The following is an 18,041-nucleotide window of genomic DNA, read 5'->3' as shown; positions in this document are numbered from 1 at the left end:
CAGAATAAAATAAAAACTTTATTTACATACTAAAGTGTACATATTTGTGCTTAATTTACAAAGATAATGAGTTAAGGCTGACCTCGCCGATACAAGCGTTAATTAGTATATTACAAAAGTTGTGGTATTGCTCGCCTTGAACCCAAAGTATTAACTGTATCACAAAGTATCACTTACACCTGTTGTCTATCTACTAGTAAAAATCTCTTTTCATTTTCGATATTAAAAACTTATAGTCGATGCAAAAATCGCATATACCGAGCCGTGCTAATAAATATTTTTGTTCAGAACAACAAAAAAAGATTACCATTTTGTTCAATCAAACATGCCAATGGAGAACATATAGAAACACCAATTATACTTAATTACATTTTATGTGGAGGTAAACATTGATAGAAAAATCAGTCGAAATCAAACCATATAGAAATATTGTCGCGTGATTTTTATATATTTTCATGTTCATAAAAGTTTAGATTCCATCATCAACAACATCATCATCATCATCATCTCAAATACAAACATTTTTTTTAAAGCCAGGTAAACGTGTTTGAATAGGTATCGTATGGACATTTTATCTCGGTACAAACTGAAAAAGTAGTCTCTCATCTTTGTTTGTAACAAGACGTACTATCATTTTAATGTGTCGCGGAATTTTTGTTGGGTTTTTTTGTTGCTGGTGTCCTCTAGATTGAAATTTTAACGTGAACAAACAAAACGAAAATAATATTTGTAATATATCGATCAATCGGGTCGTTGGTCATTAAATGTAAATTAAAAATTAATAACAATTATATGACGCAGATATTTTAATCGTTTTGTACTTAAAACAATTAAAAAATTGTGAAAAGAGTGAGTCGTTTTTTCTTCTTCTTCTCGGTCATACAAATTGTTAAAACCGTGAAATAACACACAATATTTTTGTACTTTAGACTTCTTACAAGTTAAGTTTTTCTTCAATTTTATATATTTCTAAATAATTATTTTATTAAATAGTAAATGGGAATTAGTGGACGTAATAAATACGTAATACATTTTATCAGTGCTGTGTATTTCAAATCACAGTTTTACTAAGGCAGCGCAAAGTGTTTTTTTTTCTTCATCTTTTCGTTTGAATGTGAATGAAGTGAAAATTATAAGTAAATATACATTTAAGTGACAAAACCAGTTTTCCTTGCACAATACATTCATCACAATGATAGCTCCAGTGGCTGATAAAAAGAAACTGAAACGAATGTTTAGTTGGACGGATGAGGGTAACACACCAGCTAAGTAAGTTTTCATTACGTAGAATTTTTACACTTAATTTGTTTGATGATTTTTTTTTTTTCGATTGACCTAAGACTACGAGATAACACTTAGTTCAATTAGCATTCCAATGAAACTGATTGTATTGAACCGATTTTTTCCCTGAAGGCAATTGTCTGTTATGTGTAGAGATATTGGATTGCCACCCGACTGTTCTTGTTTTGTTTGATTAAAATATTTTATTTATTTAACCGAGAAAAAAAAATCATGTGACATCATCCGAAATTTCCAATGGCCGCATTTTTTTCTCAAATTCATTCTCTTTCGTTCATCCAACAATATAATTTCGAATTTAAATCAAACATACTGCAAGTAAAAGCTTTGTAAAATCGCTTTTGTTTACAAATCAAATAAAAAGCCATCCATCTCGGTCTACTACTACTAAAGAGGCTAATATATTTTGTGTTATACAACGAAAATTGGTTTTTTATTGAATTTGTTTTTTAAACTTCTCGAATGCTTCTTCCATATACAACATCACTATCAACCGAACTAATGCTAAATTAAGAATTTTCGTTTTTTTTCTTCTCGATTTTGTTCAGAGCCCACACGATAATATTTTGGTAATATAATCACAAGGAGGTTTTCGCTTTTTAGACAGATTTCATTGATATGAGTTTTCAAAAATATCTTGGCTTCGCTTCGGCAAAAGTGATAATTTTGTTTTTAGAGTCTTGAACTTTGAACATGAGACAAAAGAGCGCCAAATTCGAAAAAACAGCAATTGAAATGTAATATACACACACCACGTTACCGTTCACCGTTTCTATTCCGTTTCCTCTTCTCCAATATACGTATTATGTTTACTCCACATTAACTGGTCGTGTATCACTCTTGTTTTTACAAAACCGATTCGTTCAAATAAGTACATTAAATTGCTTTCACTTTTCTAATTTGTATATTTCTTGTATTTCTTTAAATTATATTTTAATAACGAACATTAGACTGCTATTGAGGAGAGGCAGGTAGTTGCCGCTTTACACCGTCTCTAATGTTTTTGAATACATTTTTTTTTGTCAAAAATATGCTCGTTATAATAGATGTAATTCACATTCGTAGCATCATTTTCGGAGTTCGTTTAGCACACATTGTCAATGTATATGCATATTATATGCTCAGCAAATAGACCAACGGTCTCGCAGAAGGAATCCGTTATATGTACGTATATTGCTGCTCTAATGTATATTTAGAGAAGTAAAAGTGTTTCTTTCGTGAGCAGTACCAATGGTTGAATTTTAATTGGATACATTCCATAGAATGGAACACGTAGTCATATGCCATGCATACATATACAAGAACATGAAATTCTACTCTTAATTTACTATGACCTTATCTGCTCTCGATTTCGAGTATTAAATTATCGAACAAAGGAGATAAACCAGAATAGCTTTTCCAAAAGCTTAGAGGTTATCTGTGAATTGAACATTATTCTAAAGTTAGGGTGTTTAATTTGGTGAAGCCAATAGGATAGGTTTGAATTACATTCCGCTAAATAAAAACATTTCTACCTACTATCCGGTCTAGCATTCCATTATGCAAAAGAAACATTGTGTTACGAAATTCAATTCGTTTCAATTCTAATCAGAACAAATCAAATTTAACCGTGCAGATCCGTTCAAGCTCTGTTTTAGAGCACTGGTAATTTGATTTCAACTCGAAACTGAAAGCTAAATGTTTTCAGAAAAAAAGGGTAACTCACTCACACAACCGTTGTGACATTATATGTTTCTGATTGGTCCTTTTCCAACAATTTCCTAGTTGTATATGCTTTATTCTTCATTATTTTGAAGTCATTCATCTCTCGCTTATTTAGTTGTTGTCAGTATCGTTGTTCATAATTTGATGAATGAATTGAAGGAAACGAAACATAAACATAATCCGGAAGTTTAGTCAATATTTTCGAATATCTGCCTACCTCCTGTACACCTCTGATCAAATTAACAATAATTTTTTTCTTTAAATTAATGTTTGTAAGATACTACGGCTAGAATCCGCCCATCCCTGTTACTGAACCATTCAATCATTACTTTATCTCAATCAGAATATCGTTTTTTGGACATATTATGGCTTCTAAACTGAACAAGGTTCAAGTAAATAAATGAATTTAATAGTAAAACAAGTCGTTGATGACCGTTGTTTATTCTAAACCCCGGGTCATGTCACTGGAATTCTCATAGATTCACTAATTTGATCATCCTGCTACGAACCCAGCGTTTTGATATAAATCGGAGAACACTAACCGAAACTGGTTGTTAGTTATCATCGTCGTTGTGGAGAGCAAATGACTAGCCCAGTAACCTAAATAAATGTATTTTATGTCCCAAACCTCAGTTAATTTCTGTTTGTGTCACAAATGGTGTAGCTAGACATCGTTTATTCTATTAACATCAATTCAATACCAGTTAATCACATTGACCCTTTTGAACTATATACTTTACATACTCTTAAGAGTTAACAAACCAAAATCTATATCATTAACATACCCATCAGTCTGAAAAATCCGTTTCAAGATACTCTTGAATTTAAAGAACAGAGAGCGGATGATGAACTAAATCGCTGATAGAATGTAATGATAGAAACAAATTTGGTACGAAATTATAATCATGTTGCTATATTGTGGATACGTTTATGGGCAAAAAAAAAGTTTAATGTGTTTCCGCATCAAAACCGATTCGACACAGTTGAGTTCTTTCACAGGTCTCCGAAAACAACAATCAACAACACAGTCAAATTTGCTTCATTTTTTTAGTTTTAGTTAAATTTGACCTTTCTTACGAACGTAAATTTAATATTTTTGGAGAATTATATTTATTTCACGCGTTTTGTTTCTAATATACCGGTCTGGTTTAACCGGTGATTAGTCTATTAGCCGTGGGCAGTTTCAATACCAAAAAAAAAAAAATAGTCGAGCTACTTGTATTGTATTGTTGTATACTAATGATAAAGTTGATAAAGTAAATTATGGAGAAATGTGACTAATAACACAATTTAAGTGGTAAACGTTAAAAACGATTTAATGTGAATTATATCTCAGGTTCAATTTTAATTTTTTCAAAAATTGGAATGTTCTTATCATCGTCTGTCTATTTTATTCATACTTAAGCTTTCAAAGTTGCAAAGGAAGCTTTTAAAAGAAAACGTAGAATTTCAAACACATCAACGTGAAGTTGTTGGAATTGTGACGACCTGTCCCAAATATATAGGATTTGATTTGATGATATGACGGGTTCCAGATGTTTGACAGCACGGTCTCCGTTAAGAAAAAGAAACTTTTCCCAATATAAAGTCTGTTTATTTTCTTGTGGTAAACGATGAGCGTCAAATTAATTGACATAATCCGATAAAAAATCCTTTGAAACGGTCGTATTGTTATCGTGCAGTCGCTTAATTTGAGTAACCGATTTTCACACGGAAATAACGTAATTTACGAGGAACTCAGCCTCTTCATTGTCGTAGTCAAGCGTTAGAAAATCGCAAATCGAACAAAATCGCTTAGACACGCAGTAGAATTTAATTACGTTAATTGATTACGTTAAATTAAAATATTAAACACTCAAGATGATGGCACATTCGCCAAGATTCGATATTGATAAAATCACTTTGATCATCTGTTGTATGACAATCGTTCTCTTATACTGTCTCATTTCCGGGAATACATTTGACACTTCACACTCATGTGTCCACACTACTGAATCATTGGCGTTACATAAAGAATTCGATTAATTCAATTTAGTGGAGCCGCCACACGCAACATGAAGTTAATTGACTCTGCCGTGATTCCAAAAACTCGGAAAGGGCCATTTTACGAAATTTAAATTTTTGGATATTTTTGAGGATATTTTAATAATGATATAATTTAATACTGATGTCTCTATCGCAAAACATGTTTCCCCAGATATTTTAACCGGCCATCTGTTATCGACAAAAATAAAAAACAAATATATCCGGCAAAATGTATGTTAATAGTATTTTACATGACTAGGAATAAAAAGATGAAAAGTAGAGACTGCCGTGTGAGTTTTGTTGATCCGAGGCGACGCCGTGGTCAATAACCACAGGAAAACGAGACCTTTCATTTTTATCCCGAGTTATGTAATGCATTTTACATATTGAAGAAGAATATGAAAACGGGTTTCGACTACATGCGTCGAAAAAAACATGTAAAACAAATGAGATAATCGATGTTGCATCAGATTCTAGGCGATAATTTGAACCAATGATGTAATAGATTGCATATACCCTTGGCCTTTTTAATAGTACTTAGTTATACTACCACATATTCGCTACAAAATTAATTTCAAACGAAACTCAAAACTAATTAGAGCCTTGTCTAGACCATCAGTAACTATAGAGAATTTACTATAGCAATGAATTAAGGTATCATTACGGATGCTTCAACAACTTAATCGCGGTATTTTATGATTATTATTTAATAAATAATTCATTGATTATCTAAGGCGACTTGTTGTTCGAGTCGGGACTGTCCCATGGTATCTCTTGAAAAGATGAAAAGTAACGAGATGTAACATATCAAAGCGTTTATTACGAAGAATACCCTTTATACAGGGTAATAGTGACGCAGTAAAAATGTTCAATCGAAAATATTTCTCGCAACGCTGAAGTAGTCACTTTAGAATCGAGATCAGGAACATCGTTAAGGTCATTTCAGTTTTTTCTGCGACAATAATTTATCATGACAATTTCATTATAAAAAAAATGTGAAAAAGCCAATAACGCGAACGTATCTTAGCGACATTTTCTATTGATGACAATTTATAGGGTGTACCATGAACTCTAAAAACAAATACTTATCATGGCTAAATTGATATAACTTTTTTCATTTCTTTTGCAAAAGATTTTTCATCAGAAAGAAAAACAAGATCAATGGTAATTCAACCAAACAACCCGTCACGTTGTGCACGCAACGCGTTTCAGTCGTTACGATCGAAGGAAATCGGTAATTGGTGATAAATGTTTATTCCATTCAATATGTGTGCTCAGTGTTGCCATCTACTCAAATTATTATTTTCCACCCTATCTGTCCTGTTGTTTGTTAGTTTGTCTATTTTTTGCTAGAGCTTTTCACTTGATTGAGTTAAGTACAAATTACATATTTAAATTGCAAACACATTTATCATTTCAATGTTATTAATTGTATGATAGCTGCAATGATATTATATTCGTAGTAATTTGAGTGACACAACTATTGCAATTTTAAGCTGTACGAAATTTTACTAAATATCTATCTTGACCTTTTAGAAACGAGCTAGTCATCTTCTTCGACTGAGACAATGACAAAAATAAGTGATGAAAGCTGCACAGTGTACAGAATTCACAGTGTGCAAGAATTAGCGAAGTAAAAATTGTTTGTAACAAACACAAGACGATGTTAACAGAACAGGTAACAGATTATATCGTGATGTGCTGGTAATATCGTCTTATAGAGTGAAAAATGTGTTGAACCGAACGAGGTAGTGGATTTTGTACCGAATAATTTAATTAGAACAAAAAAAATTAACAGATTCAATGATATGCATTATAATATGCATTTAGTTTTATGGATTGACAAGACAAAACAATCTGGACCTATTTTATTATCAAAAATCACTAATTTGAATGAATCATAGTTGACTATATCGGAAGATTAAATTTTTTAAAAGACCAAGGCACAAATTAAAAAATAAATTAAATTAAAAATTGCATCTGTTATCGATAACGACGACAAAAAAATGACAAAGCTCTGTAGTATGGTCCTTTATATAGTAAAATGCATGTTAAAAAAAATTGAAGTACAAGATTTGAAATCAAAATACTTTGATCGATGAAAGTAATAATAATACTGGTCATATGGTTGCCGTATGTAAACAGGTTAAGGAAGAAACATATTGAATTCGAATCAGGCATTTAAGCTTTTGTTTCTGACTGTGTAATACTGTTGACTGACAAATTCCATCGAAATCCATCATGCGTCGTTGTCAGTTCTATAAATCACGATAAAAGAAAGAAAAAACTTATGGCGACATGAAATATGGTGTGTAGAGATGAGTGTCACTCCATTTCTGGTCGTAAATTATTTTCGATCAAATTTATATTCACCACAAGCATTGTCAATTTATATGCGGAATTTAAACATCACAGACAGACATAGGTCTATATTAGTCTGTATAAAAAATATTTACCGATGCAACTAATATGAATAATTGTCAGAAAAGACTCGCGTCTTAGTATCAGAATATTGTAGTGTAGTGGTTAATTGCTACGCCCTTTTGACGTAAAATTGAACCTTCATACTGTTTTTAACATCATTATTTGAGTAGCCTGACCGTCTAGGACTCTCAAATATTTTTTATACGGAGTAAAATTATGATCCTCTGGCACCAAGTATAGTAACCCCCTGGACACTTGAGTATAATGCACATAAGACTGCTATTCAAATGGGGTTTCAAAACGTTCTTTTTGTAGAGAACGATCCATTCAGACTCAGATTCAGAACAATAGATCTTAACAGTCAGTGTAACACTTCCAACAGTTTTACGACAAAAAAAAAACAATTTTGTCAAAACTTATGCAATAGACCAATTTTTCTCAACAATTTCTATTAATATACCTTCTCATAAGGCTAAAATCAATATATCAGTTACAAAACATGTGTAAATGACGAAACATTTTTATGATGTCCCAATTTACATGTTAGTTTGTCCGATATGATTGTCGTGTCACTTTTTTTTTAAATCCAACTAAATCGTGTTAAATTCAATGCAAACAGAAAAACAAATCTGCAATCGCACAATGTTATTATCGGTATATATATATACACTGCGATGATGTTGAGTAGAGGAAGTGCAACACACCAAATGCACCATTCACAGTGACCCAATTGTGTGTCAATTTTCATTGGTGCTAATCGATCATATTTTTCGTTGGCGCTTAATACCTCGGTTATACTACATTAAAATTTAGTAAATCACGGTAAATGTCCACTGGCACATCCATGGTATGACCTACTTTCAAACATATAATACGTGATCTGCTAATATCGTAAGATCGCACCTACACGTACCACCACTCCGTCATATATGTATATCTGTTGGATATAGATGTAAACACAAGAGTGGTATTATTGTCGTAAACAATATTTTTGTGGTTTTTCTGACACAAAATAAATGTGCAATAATTGCAATCGCAAGCCTACCCCCACCACGAAATTGGAATAAATAAGTCTTTATTCAAATGTGATACATCGCTATATGAATAAACAAAACACACAAAAAAGACGCCAAGCGATTACTCAATCAATGATGAAGAATATTCCATACAAACATCCTAGTCGAGATGGGTGGCAAAGAAGACGACGAGTAAAACAGAAAAACCAGAAGAAGAAACATAAGACGAAACAATATCATTGTCACATTGTCAAACGTCTCATTTCTTATTAATTTGAGATGGTTAAAAATCTATAAAAATCATTTCATACAAAACTGTTGGTATTTTTTAACTTTCACTCATGATGTAATCAGTTACGTATTATGACAATAAATGCTCGTATGAATTCGTATATAAGTTAAAAGTGTTATGGCTGATAAAAAGCGATTGCGATTGCATACCATGGAATAATTATTGATGCAACATGTTGATATGTATGTTTATAACATACCTGTTTTTCAAAACAATTTTTAGAATATTTTCTATGAGCTATGAGCTAATCGTAATCAAATCGATAGATATGCACAATGCACATTGCACCATGCACTTTAACCAATATTCATAATATATGGCAGTTTCCACGCTCAGTGAGAATTCACAATTTGTACTAACACACAGGGACTGTCGTACTAGTGTTAAAAATATACATTTACCGGTATTTTACAGAAATTTGTAGCGGATTTTTGGTTGCTACCGGTATTTGGCGTCATTAATCTTTTGTTTTCAATGTAAAATAGCGCGCAAAGCGCTATTTGTATACCAATTTAATGCACTTTAGTAGCGGTTTGTTCGAAAAATGTTTGCCTATCGGTATGATGTTTTGGATTTTTTTACTAAGGAAACGTTCGGAACGGTGATATTTTTAATTATTTTATATTAATTTTTCAATCAAACTTAACTTAATCTGTGATTAAAATGAAGTTTTGCCCTTCTTCTTATTTTTAAATTAAGTAATGGTTCAAATTTAATTATGAAACTATAAGAAAACACCTTTGCCGTCGATGACTGCATACAATTTTTCTCACTTTAGAAACGTTCGGAACGACGATTGATTTTGTTGTACTTGGCAGATTTTGCATAAAAATTTAGATTTTTTTGTCTTAATATGAAGATTCATCCTCATTTATCATTAAGAAACAGTTTTCAAATCATTTCCAATGTTTGCAATATCTTTGTTTTGTATTGAAAAAACACCATGCACGAAAATGTAACAAAAGAACATGCCATATATAAAAATGTATTGACATAGATTATCACCGTTCAATGCATTTTTACACACAGTTTTGCTGGGGAGCTATAGTGTGCTTAAGCGAAGAGCTTCGACGGGGCCACACAAGAGTCATACACCGACTCGACCTTTTCCGATGCATTATTGTGAGGTGGTGTCTATTAATTTCAATTGCACATTTTCTTGTGCAACACACCAAAGTGCAAAACTGATGAATTTAGCACATCTTTATAATTTTGTGGTTTGTTTGTGACTATTAATGTCTGGCAAAGTTTTATGTCAATATATTGAGTTACAGTGAAATGTCGATGGAGCTCTCTATCACAAGAATTTTTTTTATGTTTCGTTAATGCTTTGGGACATTACAATACAGCACGCTAAAAAGGTCTTGAGGTTTCGCTTTGTCCTGCTAGATTTTATTGATTGGAAAACTGACTGCGACAAAGGGTGTTGTGTGATAACAATATAGACACTTTATGAACATACGAACGGTAGGCGAAATCTCGCCTTTTTTATTTTGAAAGTATCGTTTGAGACAAAATCTTTGATTTCATAGTTGTAAAGTAACAGTAACATCAACTGGAATGAAGGAAGAGCTCTAATAGGACTAATGTTTCGTTGCCGGTTAACAGGTGACTAGTTTGATCAACAAGGTGCTCGGTTATTTGGTTAAATTTAATATGAAGAGATTGTACATATCGAGCATTGCTTTTTACATTTAATTAGATGGTTACATGTTAGAGACTGGTCCGAAATATTGTCTTTGAACAGAAATAAACAAAATTCAGAAACAGCCAATCATCTGTTGTCAACAGTAATCCCAAAAAACTGGCGTACGGTTCGGTTAATGTGGTATTGTTGTAATAAAATGACCGTTAAATCAAATGAAGTAAAAGATTTAGCATCGAACACTGGGAGATGTTTTAAACATAAGAAGTAGTAGATTTCATACTGAATGTAATTTTGAAACAGTTTTCTTGTCTTTCTAATAACACCATACCTATGGTGATGCGCTAACAATCATGTCACAACAGCAATATGTATGTTCACACAATAAACCAAATTAAATATTTCGACGTGTATGCCTGCACTATCAGAAGGAAACGGATCGGATTTTCGTGTTAGGATTATCGTTTGTTTTCTCTTTAGGATCCTAGGATATGATTTATGACTAATCCACAATAGCCACAGCAATTGAATATTTGTGGTGAGGATATCTCAGCCAACAAAATGTTGCCAAATATGTCAAACTTTACATTATGTCTACCCTCTTCGAAGGGCTTTAGTTTTCTAAAACGCATCCTAAGTCGATTGGTTTAGAATGAAGGAAAATCTTAAGAAAGGCCTATAATTATAATGCTTTTTTATGTAAATCTCAATTATATACGCGTTTACATCGTATAATTGGATTAAATTGGCCCAAAGTTCTTATAATACAAAACCAATTACTTAATACACTGTAATAGAAATGCGACATTACGAATCCCAATGACAACGTCGAGGACGTAATGCAATTGTTACGATTATTATAATATTCGTTGATAATGTGCTTAGTCTTGACAAACCATAGCATAAAAATGAATTTTAATTTGCAAAAGAGATGGAATATGAATATAAATAGGAAAAAAGTGAGCTATTAAATTTGGTTAATGATGCAAAGTTTGAATAACATAAATCAATTTATACCTCATCAGAGGTATAATCACTTAAAGCGTGTTGCATTCGCATTAGCATCGTACACACAAATTTAAATCAAATAATAGGGAAAAAAGTCGTAAGAACATTACGTACGCTCAAGTATTTCTTTATTTTCCTTGTCTAGAAGTCACGGTCAAATCAATTTATTTAGCTAACTACAGAATAGAATACAACAAGTCAAAGCACAAAATGTAACTATCACTGTGTAAGATATGTTAATTGATGTGATGATGGTGGTTTAAATATTGTTTTCTTATTTAAAACAATTAAGAATTTTTTTAGCTAATAATTTATTCAGAAATTAAAATTGCACTTTGCCATAGTAATAGGCTCATTCATTAGTTAATGTCTTTTTTCTAATGAAATAGATAAGTGCCAACGCAATGACAAAATATTGGAATTCTTACAGACGCAAAGCGTATCATTATTACTTACTGAATCTATTCCTTCTCATCTTCTAAATATTTCTTTATACATAATGATGTCTAATTAAATCTGGGGCTCATAGTTTTTGAATTTATTTTGATATACAGGACCACATCAGCTACAGTTATAGTTATTGCAACTGTTAATAACAGATGATATAGCCAGAATATCAATTTTTAATAGAATTAAAACAATACCTTGTTAAGCTAACATATAAGAGGAATTTTGTTTATTAGCTTTACAAAATAATTAAAGCTACAATTTTACAAAGAGCGAAGTCAAGGGTGTCAAGGTTATAAAAAAAAGTGTTCAGAATTGCGAGGAGTTTTTTTTTAGGTTTGAATTTACTTTCGGTTCGATCTGAAACTCAAATTTTCGCAATCGTAATTCTAAAAGCTTCTAAAAAAAATCTTGACTGTTCCTTCTATACGCAGTAAACTGATTGAAAAGCTGACCGGTCAAGTCTACAGTAGATAATCAACAATGAATAATATTATTGATTCATTATGCGATAATAGAATTGAAAGCAAAAGATCGTTTACGGCTGTTAAATTAATGATTGAATAGCGTAGAAGTCGGTGCTCCTTGATCTTACCTCATTAATTTTCTGTGTGTTATGACTACTTGGGAAATTCAATTTGATGATGAAATGGTTTGGAAATGGTTTGTTGACGGAACCGTGAAACCTTCGAAATTTCGATATATTTTTTTTAAATAAAAAGTATTGATTAACTTTCTCAGAATTTTCCGCGTATATAAAGATCATGTGATAATTAGCTGACTTTTTCTTTCAATTCTGCTAAGAAAACACTATTCACTCAGTAAATAAATCGCGATGCGCAGCATTTAGCTAATTCAATTAACTTCTTGCACTTTTTCTATAATTGTTTCTTCCTCAATCAACAAAGTCGTAATATTCTTAGCGGGTGGAACTAGCGTTCCCAGGTTGAAAAATTTGAAAAGAGGATATTTGATATGACAAAAAGTTTGGCCTAATTTTGCACGAGCTACGCACTTTCAAAAGTTACTTGCTTTCGACAGAAAAAAGGTCTTATTGATCGTTACATTATTATGACCGAAAAGGTAGAAACACCATAACATGACAAGGCAAATACTGAGGTAACCTTTTTCATAATAGATAGGAAATATAACATAAAGTAAACTGACAAAAAGTTCTTATGGGTTGGTTTATTCTAGGTAGTTAAAGAAACGTAGATAAGAGATAGATAGGCCTTTGGGACAAGATTCTATTTATCAAATTACAATTGCACTTTCCGGTTTTTACATTTATTTTGATTCGACTCGAAATGAAAGTGGAGTATCGATCTACTGAATGCATTAAAATTGGATAGCTTAAACGATAAATAAAATAATTTTAATAAATGGCTGCGCAACGAAATTTTTACCTTAGACTTTGCTCTGATTATCTGTTAACCCTACATAAGTTTACGAAGATAGTGAGACGTTATTATCACCGCCATAATCATTATAAAACATTGTAATAATTTCAAACGATCAGCTCATTAAGAAAGTTCAAAGTTTTAGTGTTCTCTAAAGCTTCATCTCAATATAGTGAAAACTATCGATTAGAAATGCTTCTCATTTTTGTTTATTAAATATTAGCACAATAAATATAAATCGAAAATCAAACAATTTGAACCACAGTTTAACGGTAAGAGTGAGCAAATATTTAATGAAATTTCAAAAATTTATTCGTCTCTTCAATCGCAGTTATTTTAACTATTTTTCTCTATTTTTGCAATTTTAATTCTAAGAATTAGAATTATGTGAACAACTCTATAATTTAAAAATAATTTGAAAAGTGTAAGTTCATTTGCTGCAACAGGAAAAGGCATTTAGCGTCTATTGGATTATGGAATTACAGATGCAGGTACTAAGGTATTTCACGTTCCAAACAAATTAATTTTCAAAATAAGATTTCCGCAGGGAAGAAATCAATTATTATCGAAACTATTTTGTACGAATCTCATGATCACGAGAATGATTCGACTTCTAACATTTTTCTCGGTAGTTATTACTTAGCATTTAAAAATGTCAGTGAACCAATAAACTTGATGACTATCATATTTTATATATGAAATGAATGAAAAGAATTCTTAATCAAGATACTGCCGTAATTTGCATATTGTGCTGTTGCTCATCTTGAGAATCTCTAGAGTTATGATGTAGGAACGTAAGTTTAAAAAAATTTGAATCTCAGGTCAATTTTTATGGCAATGAAAAGATTTATGTGCTTTTACGAGTCATTTTTGTTTGAAAAGTCCTTGTGAAAATTCACATGAGCGATTTCAGATCTGGGGTAGAGCATTTCTTCATCACCTGGGAATAAATTTGATTTTCTGACGGTAAATGCTGTAACACTAAATCAAAGCATGTTCGGATGTTATCATACTTTCCGTAGTAAATTTTTTGTACTGAAGTGAAATTTTATCTACACTTTCAGACATTGCTATGCTTTTGTTGATAAATTCACGGCAGAGTAAAGTTCTCTACCGTGATAAATTATTTCATTTCATGGAGGTAGAACAAAATTTTCCGTATGATGATGGTTTTCTCGACGAAAAAAAAAAGAAATGTCTCGATACTGATGCAGCTTTTGTAGGGAAAATTATTCTACGTCTCACAAGAATTAATTAATTATTATTAAATAATAAAAAATTTTTTTGGACAAATGCTTCACCTCGCCTTTCACATGGGCTACAATGGAATTTAATAAAAAGAAATGTTGAAATCGACCTAAACTTTTGCAGAGTGTTGTCAGGTGTTAGCAACGTCGACGACAAGAATAAGCGCTAACATTTGGCTATTGTGACTAAAACTAAAACTAATTTAGTAAAAGATTTAATTGAAGCGAAATCTTTTACTAAATTCCTAGATCAAAGGAAGAAATAGATTGAACTGTTATTCTAGTAATTTACTTGTAGTCTCCAGTCTTGCAATCTAATTTTACCGACTATATACCGATAAGGAATCACAGTACTCTCGACTCGAACAATATCTCCTGATATTCACAACACAAGGAAAATGCATCAAATCCTTTCACAAGGAAATTGTTTTTCCTTTAAAGTGATAGTGACACGGGCAATCGTTTATGAAAAATCCACATAATGAATTTCATGGGTAAATTAAGTCATTGCACGGATGGAAAATTAAGTCATTCATGTTCATGCATCAAATGAATGACTCTTTTCAATGAATTTTACATTGATTGACTTTAATAATCGTTAAACAATTTACCATCGAATATATTTGAATACCATTCAAGGCCATGAGATTCTCCGTTTACCCTAAATAATCAAAAAAAAGCAACAATGTATGTGGTGGAATGGCATAGTCAGCCAGCAGCAGCATTTTGACCAAAATATATTCATCGCTATAATCATGTCGCGTAATTTTCGGTTTAGAGCTTTATACTTCACATACACTTAGTTGTATAGAGGCAACCGTCTTGTACGATGGATGTGTAGATAGACATGAAGACCGAAGACCATAGCATGGAAAAAATAAAAATTATAATTCAAGAGACCATAACACTCATACCAATGCATTCGTTTCTCATACACATTGATAGTATTATAAAGTGACGACTCACCAGACTTCAAAAGTTTAAGACATTGTTTTATACGTATACTTTAACTTACATGTATTTTATATTCTTCGAAAAAGTTTGCTCAATTACATCCCTACCTCGAAACCAATTACGATATACCTCTTACAGAATAAATTTTATTTCTGTATTTAGTCAATCTCAGACACTTTAACAATCGAGATGTTCATATATTGAATTGATATAATAAATTAACAAAGTAAAGAGAGTCGAAACAATTCACTTGAAGAGTTGCGCTTTTGTTTATTAAGTAATACGATCGAGTTTCGCGAAATAAAAATATTTATTTATCAAACGGTGGAAGAGTGAGAGTGGATCATATTATTTATTAAGCACCAAAAATATTGTGAACAAAAAGTTTTTTTTTTGGTTTTTTTGGTTTTGTATTTCTTTTTCCAATTAATTTATTGTGGTTTGATAATCAAAAAAAAATTTCGATTAGCAAACAAGTGTATATATAATATAAGTGAACGCGCGCAACGGATATTGGATATATTCATATAAAAAAAAATTGCTCAAGCACTTTACAGAAAGCAATATGCGATGAAATAAAAGTTCAGTTCAGTTTATTTCATTCATTTACCAGAATTAAATTGCTTTCGTTTTGGAATTTCAAGCCTAAGTACTTAATAATTTTTACTTAACATTTCATTTATTATCTCTGCAGTTTAATAATATAAGAAAATATTTTTGTGTGTAGCGAAAAAAAAACGTCAGACTACAAATAAATTTTGTACCTATAACGTATATATACACATACAATGTATAATATACCCGAGACAAGATGTTATAAAATAAATTTGACCTCAATATGTAATAAAAAGTAAAATGAAAACAAAATTATTACAAAATCTGTATACATTCGGATTAAATATACACAAACTGGAAATGTATATAGATATGTAATACATGCAATGGATAGTGACAGCCAGCGATGGTGACTAGAGGAATAGGAAAAAAAACGAGTTTCCTTACTTTTAAAAAGAGTGTAGATGAACAAGATTCGTAGAGCATATGAGAGAGAGGTTAATAATTTGATTTGATTTTATTTATTTTTTTTGCTTCTTTCGTCGGTCCCAGCAGTCGAAAGCTTTTAGATCTTTTGTTACCGATTTTTATTTATATTGCACCATTTTATGTCTTTTTTATTGAATGAAATTGTCATGCGCTAGGTTTATTTGAGAAAATAAACAGATGGTTGGTAAAAGAAACGACAGTCAATGTTTAAAGTTTCAGTGGTTTCGTGACCAGGACTATTTATCAAATAATTTTGATCCAATTAATTATTCAATAATCGGACTGATTGGATTGTATTATTACCTTTAAGGTACATGCTGTTCATTCATTTTCAATATTACATAACAACAATTTGACGACATCGATATGTTATTTTTAAAAAGGTTCAACCTGTTACAGACGTCAAGCACATGACCAGTAATATTATCCGGTCTATTACTTCCATCGATGAAAGTATTTTTAATCACTGATTTCAAATCTTGTACTTCAATTTTTTTAACATGCATTTTACTATTTGAAGGACCATATTACCCAGAGCTTGTAATAATTTTTGTCGTCGTTATTGATAACAGATGATTAGCCGTTAGGTAAACATTGATTGATCTATCGTGTCATTGTTACGGCTCCAACAAATTATTACTCTCATCCATATTGAGCCTATGGCTATAAGAATAGAGCAGCGGCCTCAATAGTTACTGAAGTTCTGTCATTACGAATCCTCGGCTCGAAATTATCAATAACACTATTTCTTGGCGATAGCTCTTAGGAGTAGGCCGGTGTCAAGTTAAAAACAGCCGTAATTCGGAAGTGTTCATCCTGTTTCCACATTGTAACAGTCAGATCTTTCAACCAAGACTTCCTCTAATTGTAATTTTTTCGTGATCCTGTAACCGGATCCCAAGATTCCATGATGTCATGCATTAGATAACTAACGTCATGATATATTGCATTGCATTTATGTTTTAACAAATTGGACTCAAATGAACTGAGAAAACCACTACACATATTTTCGTCACATTGTATTGAGTCAGCATTGTAAGAAGCTTTTTGAGTAAACTTGGAAATTCTTAGAACTTTCAGTTCCGTGAAGAAACCACTGTCTTGGATGTCTTGGATGTCTACAAATGGGAATCGAACAGCCATTTTGATATCATATCTGTTACCTCTTTTGTTTTAATTCCTGCTGCCTTCTTTTGTGTGGATATGAACATTCTACCACTTCATTGGCATTAACATTTCCTTTTCTATATACAAAAAAACTAGGGGGAGTCCGTAACTGATTTTTGTCGAATTTGTCGATAACAGATGAATAGAAGTGTGATTATAAGATAATATATTTGGGTTGCTTACCTACTTTAAACAATGAACTGCAACTCAGTGTCAACAGCTTTCGTTCGAAATAAAAAAGGAAAACAAGTGTAAAAGATGTCATTTATGTCTGCAACAAATGCTAATGAGACGCTAATTTTTAGATTTCATTCATCTCATGTTTTGATTTGAAACTGAAACAAAGACCTGTCCTTTTTATATGCGAAA

At 31.6% G+C, this 18,041-nt stretch overlaps 1 protein-coding gene across 3 annotated transcripts in view; it reads left to right on the top strand.

The window, feature by feature from the left end:
• The first annotated feature begins 1,006 nt into the window (after nt 1-1,006).
• LOC119069095 (ABC transporter G family member 20) overlaps nt 1,007-18,041 on the top strand; it is a 34,924-nt gene continuing 17,889 nt past the window's right edge. Inside the window, exon 1 of one of the 3 annotated variants that reach the window (XM_037172986.1) lies at nt 1,007-1,269. In XM_037172986.1, coding sequence (XP_037028881.1) covers nt 1,193-1,269 — 77 coding nt within the window. In that variant the 5' untranslated portion in view covers nt 1,007-1,192. Of the gene's footprint in view, nt 1,270-13,682; nt 13,760-15,621; nt 16,111-18,041 lie in introns of those variants that run through there. The other 2 variants (XM_037172987.1, XM_037172988.1) reach the window with 2 other exon arrangements.

This window comes from Bradysia coprophila (assembly GCF_014529535.1).
Source record: "Bradysia coprophila strain Holo2 chromosome X unlocalized genomic scaffold, BU_Bcop_v1 contig_26, whole genome shotgun sequence".
Lineage (NCBI taxonomy): Eukaryota > Metazoa > Arthropoda > Insecta > Diptera > Sciaridae > Bradysia > Bradysia coprophila.
This window is presented reverse-complemented; position numbering and strand designations above follow the sequence as displayed.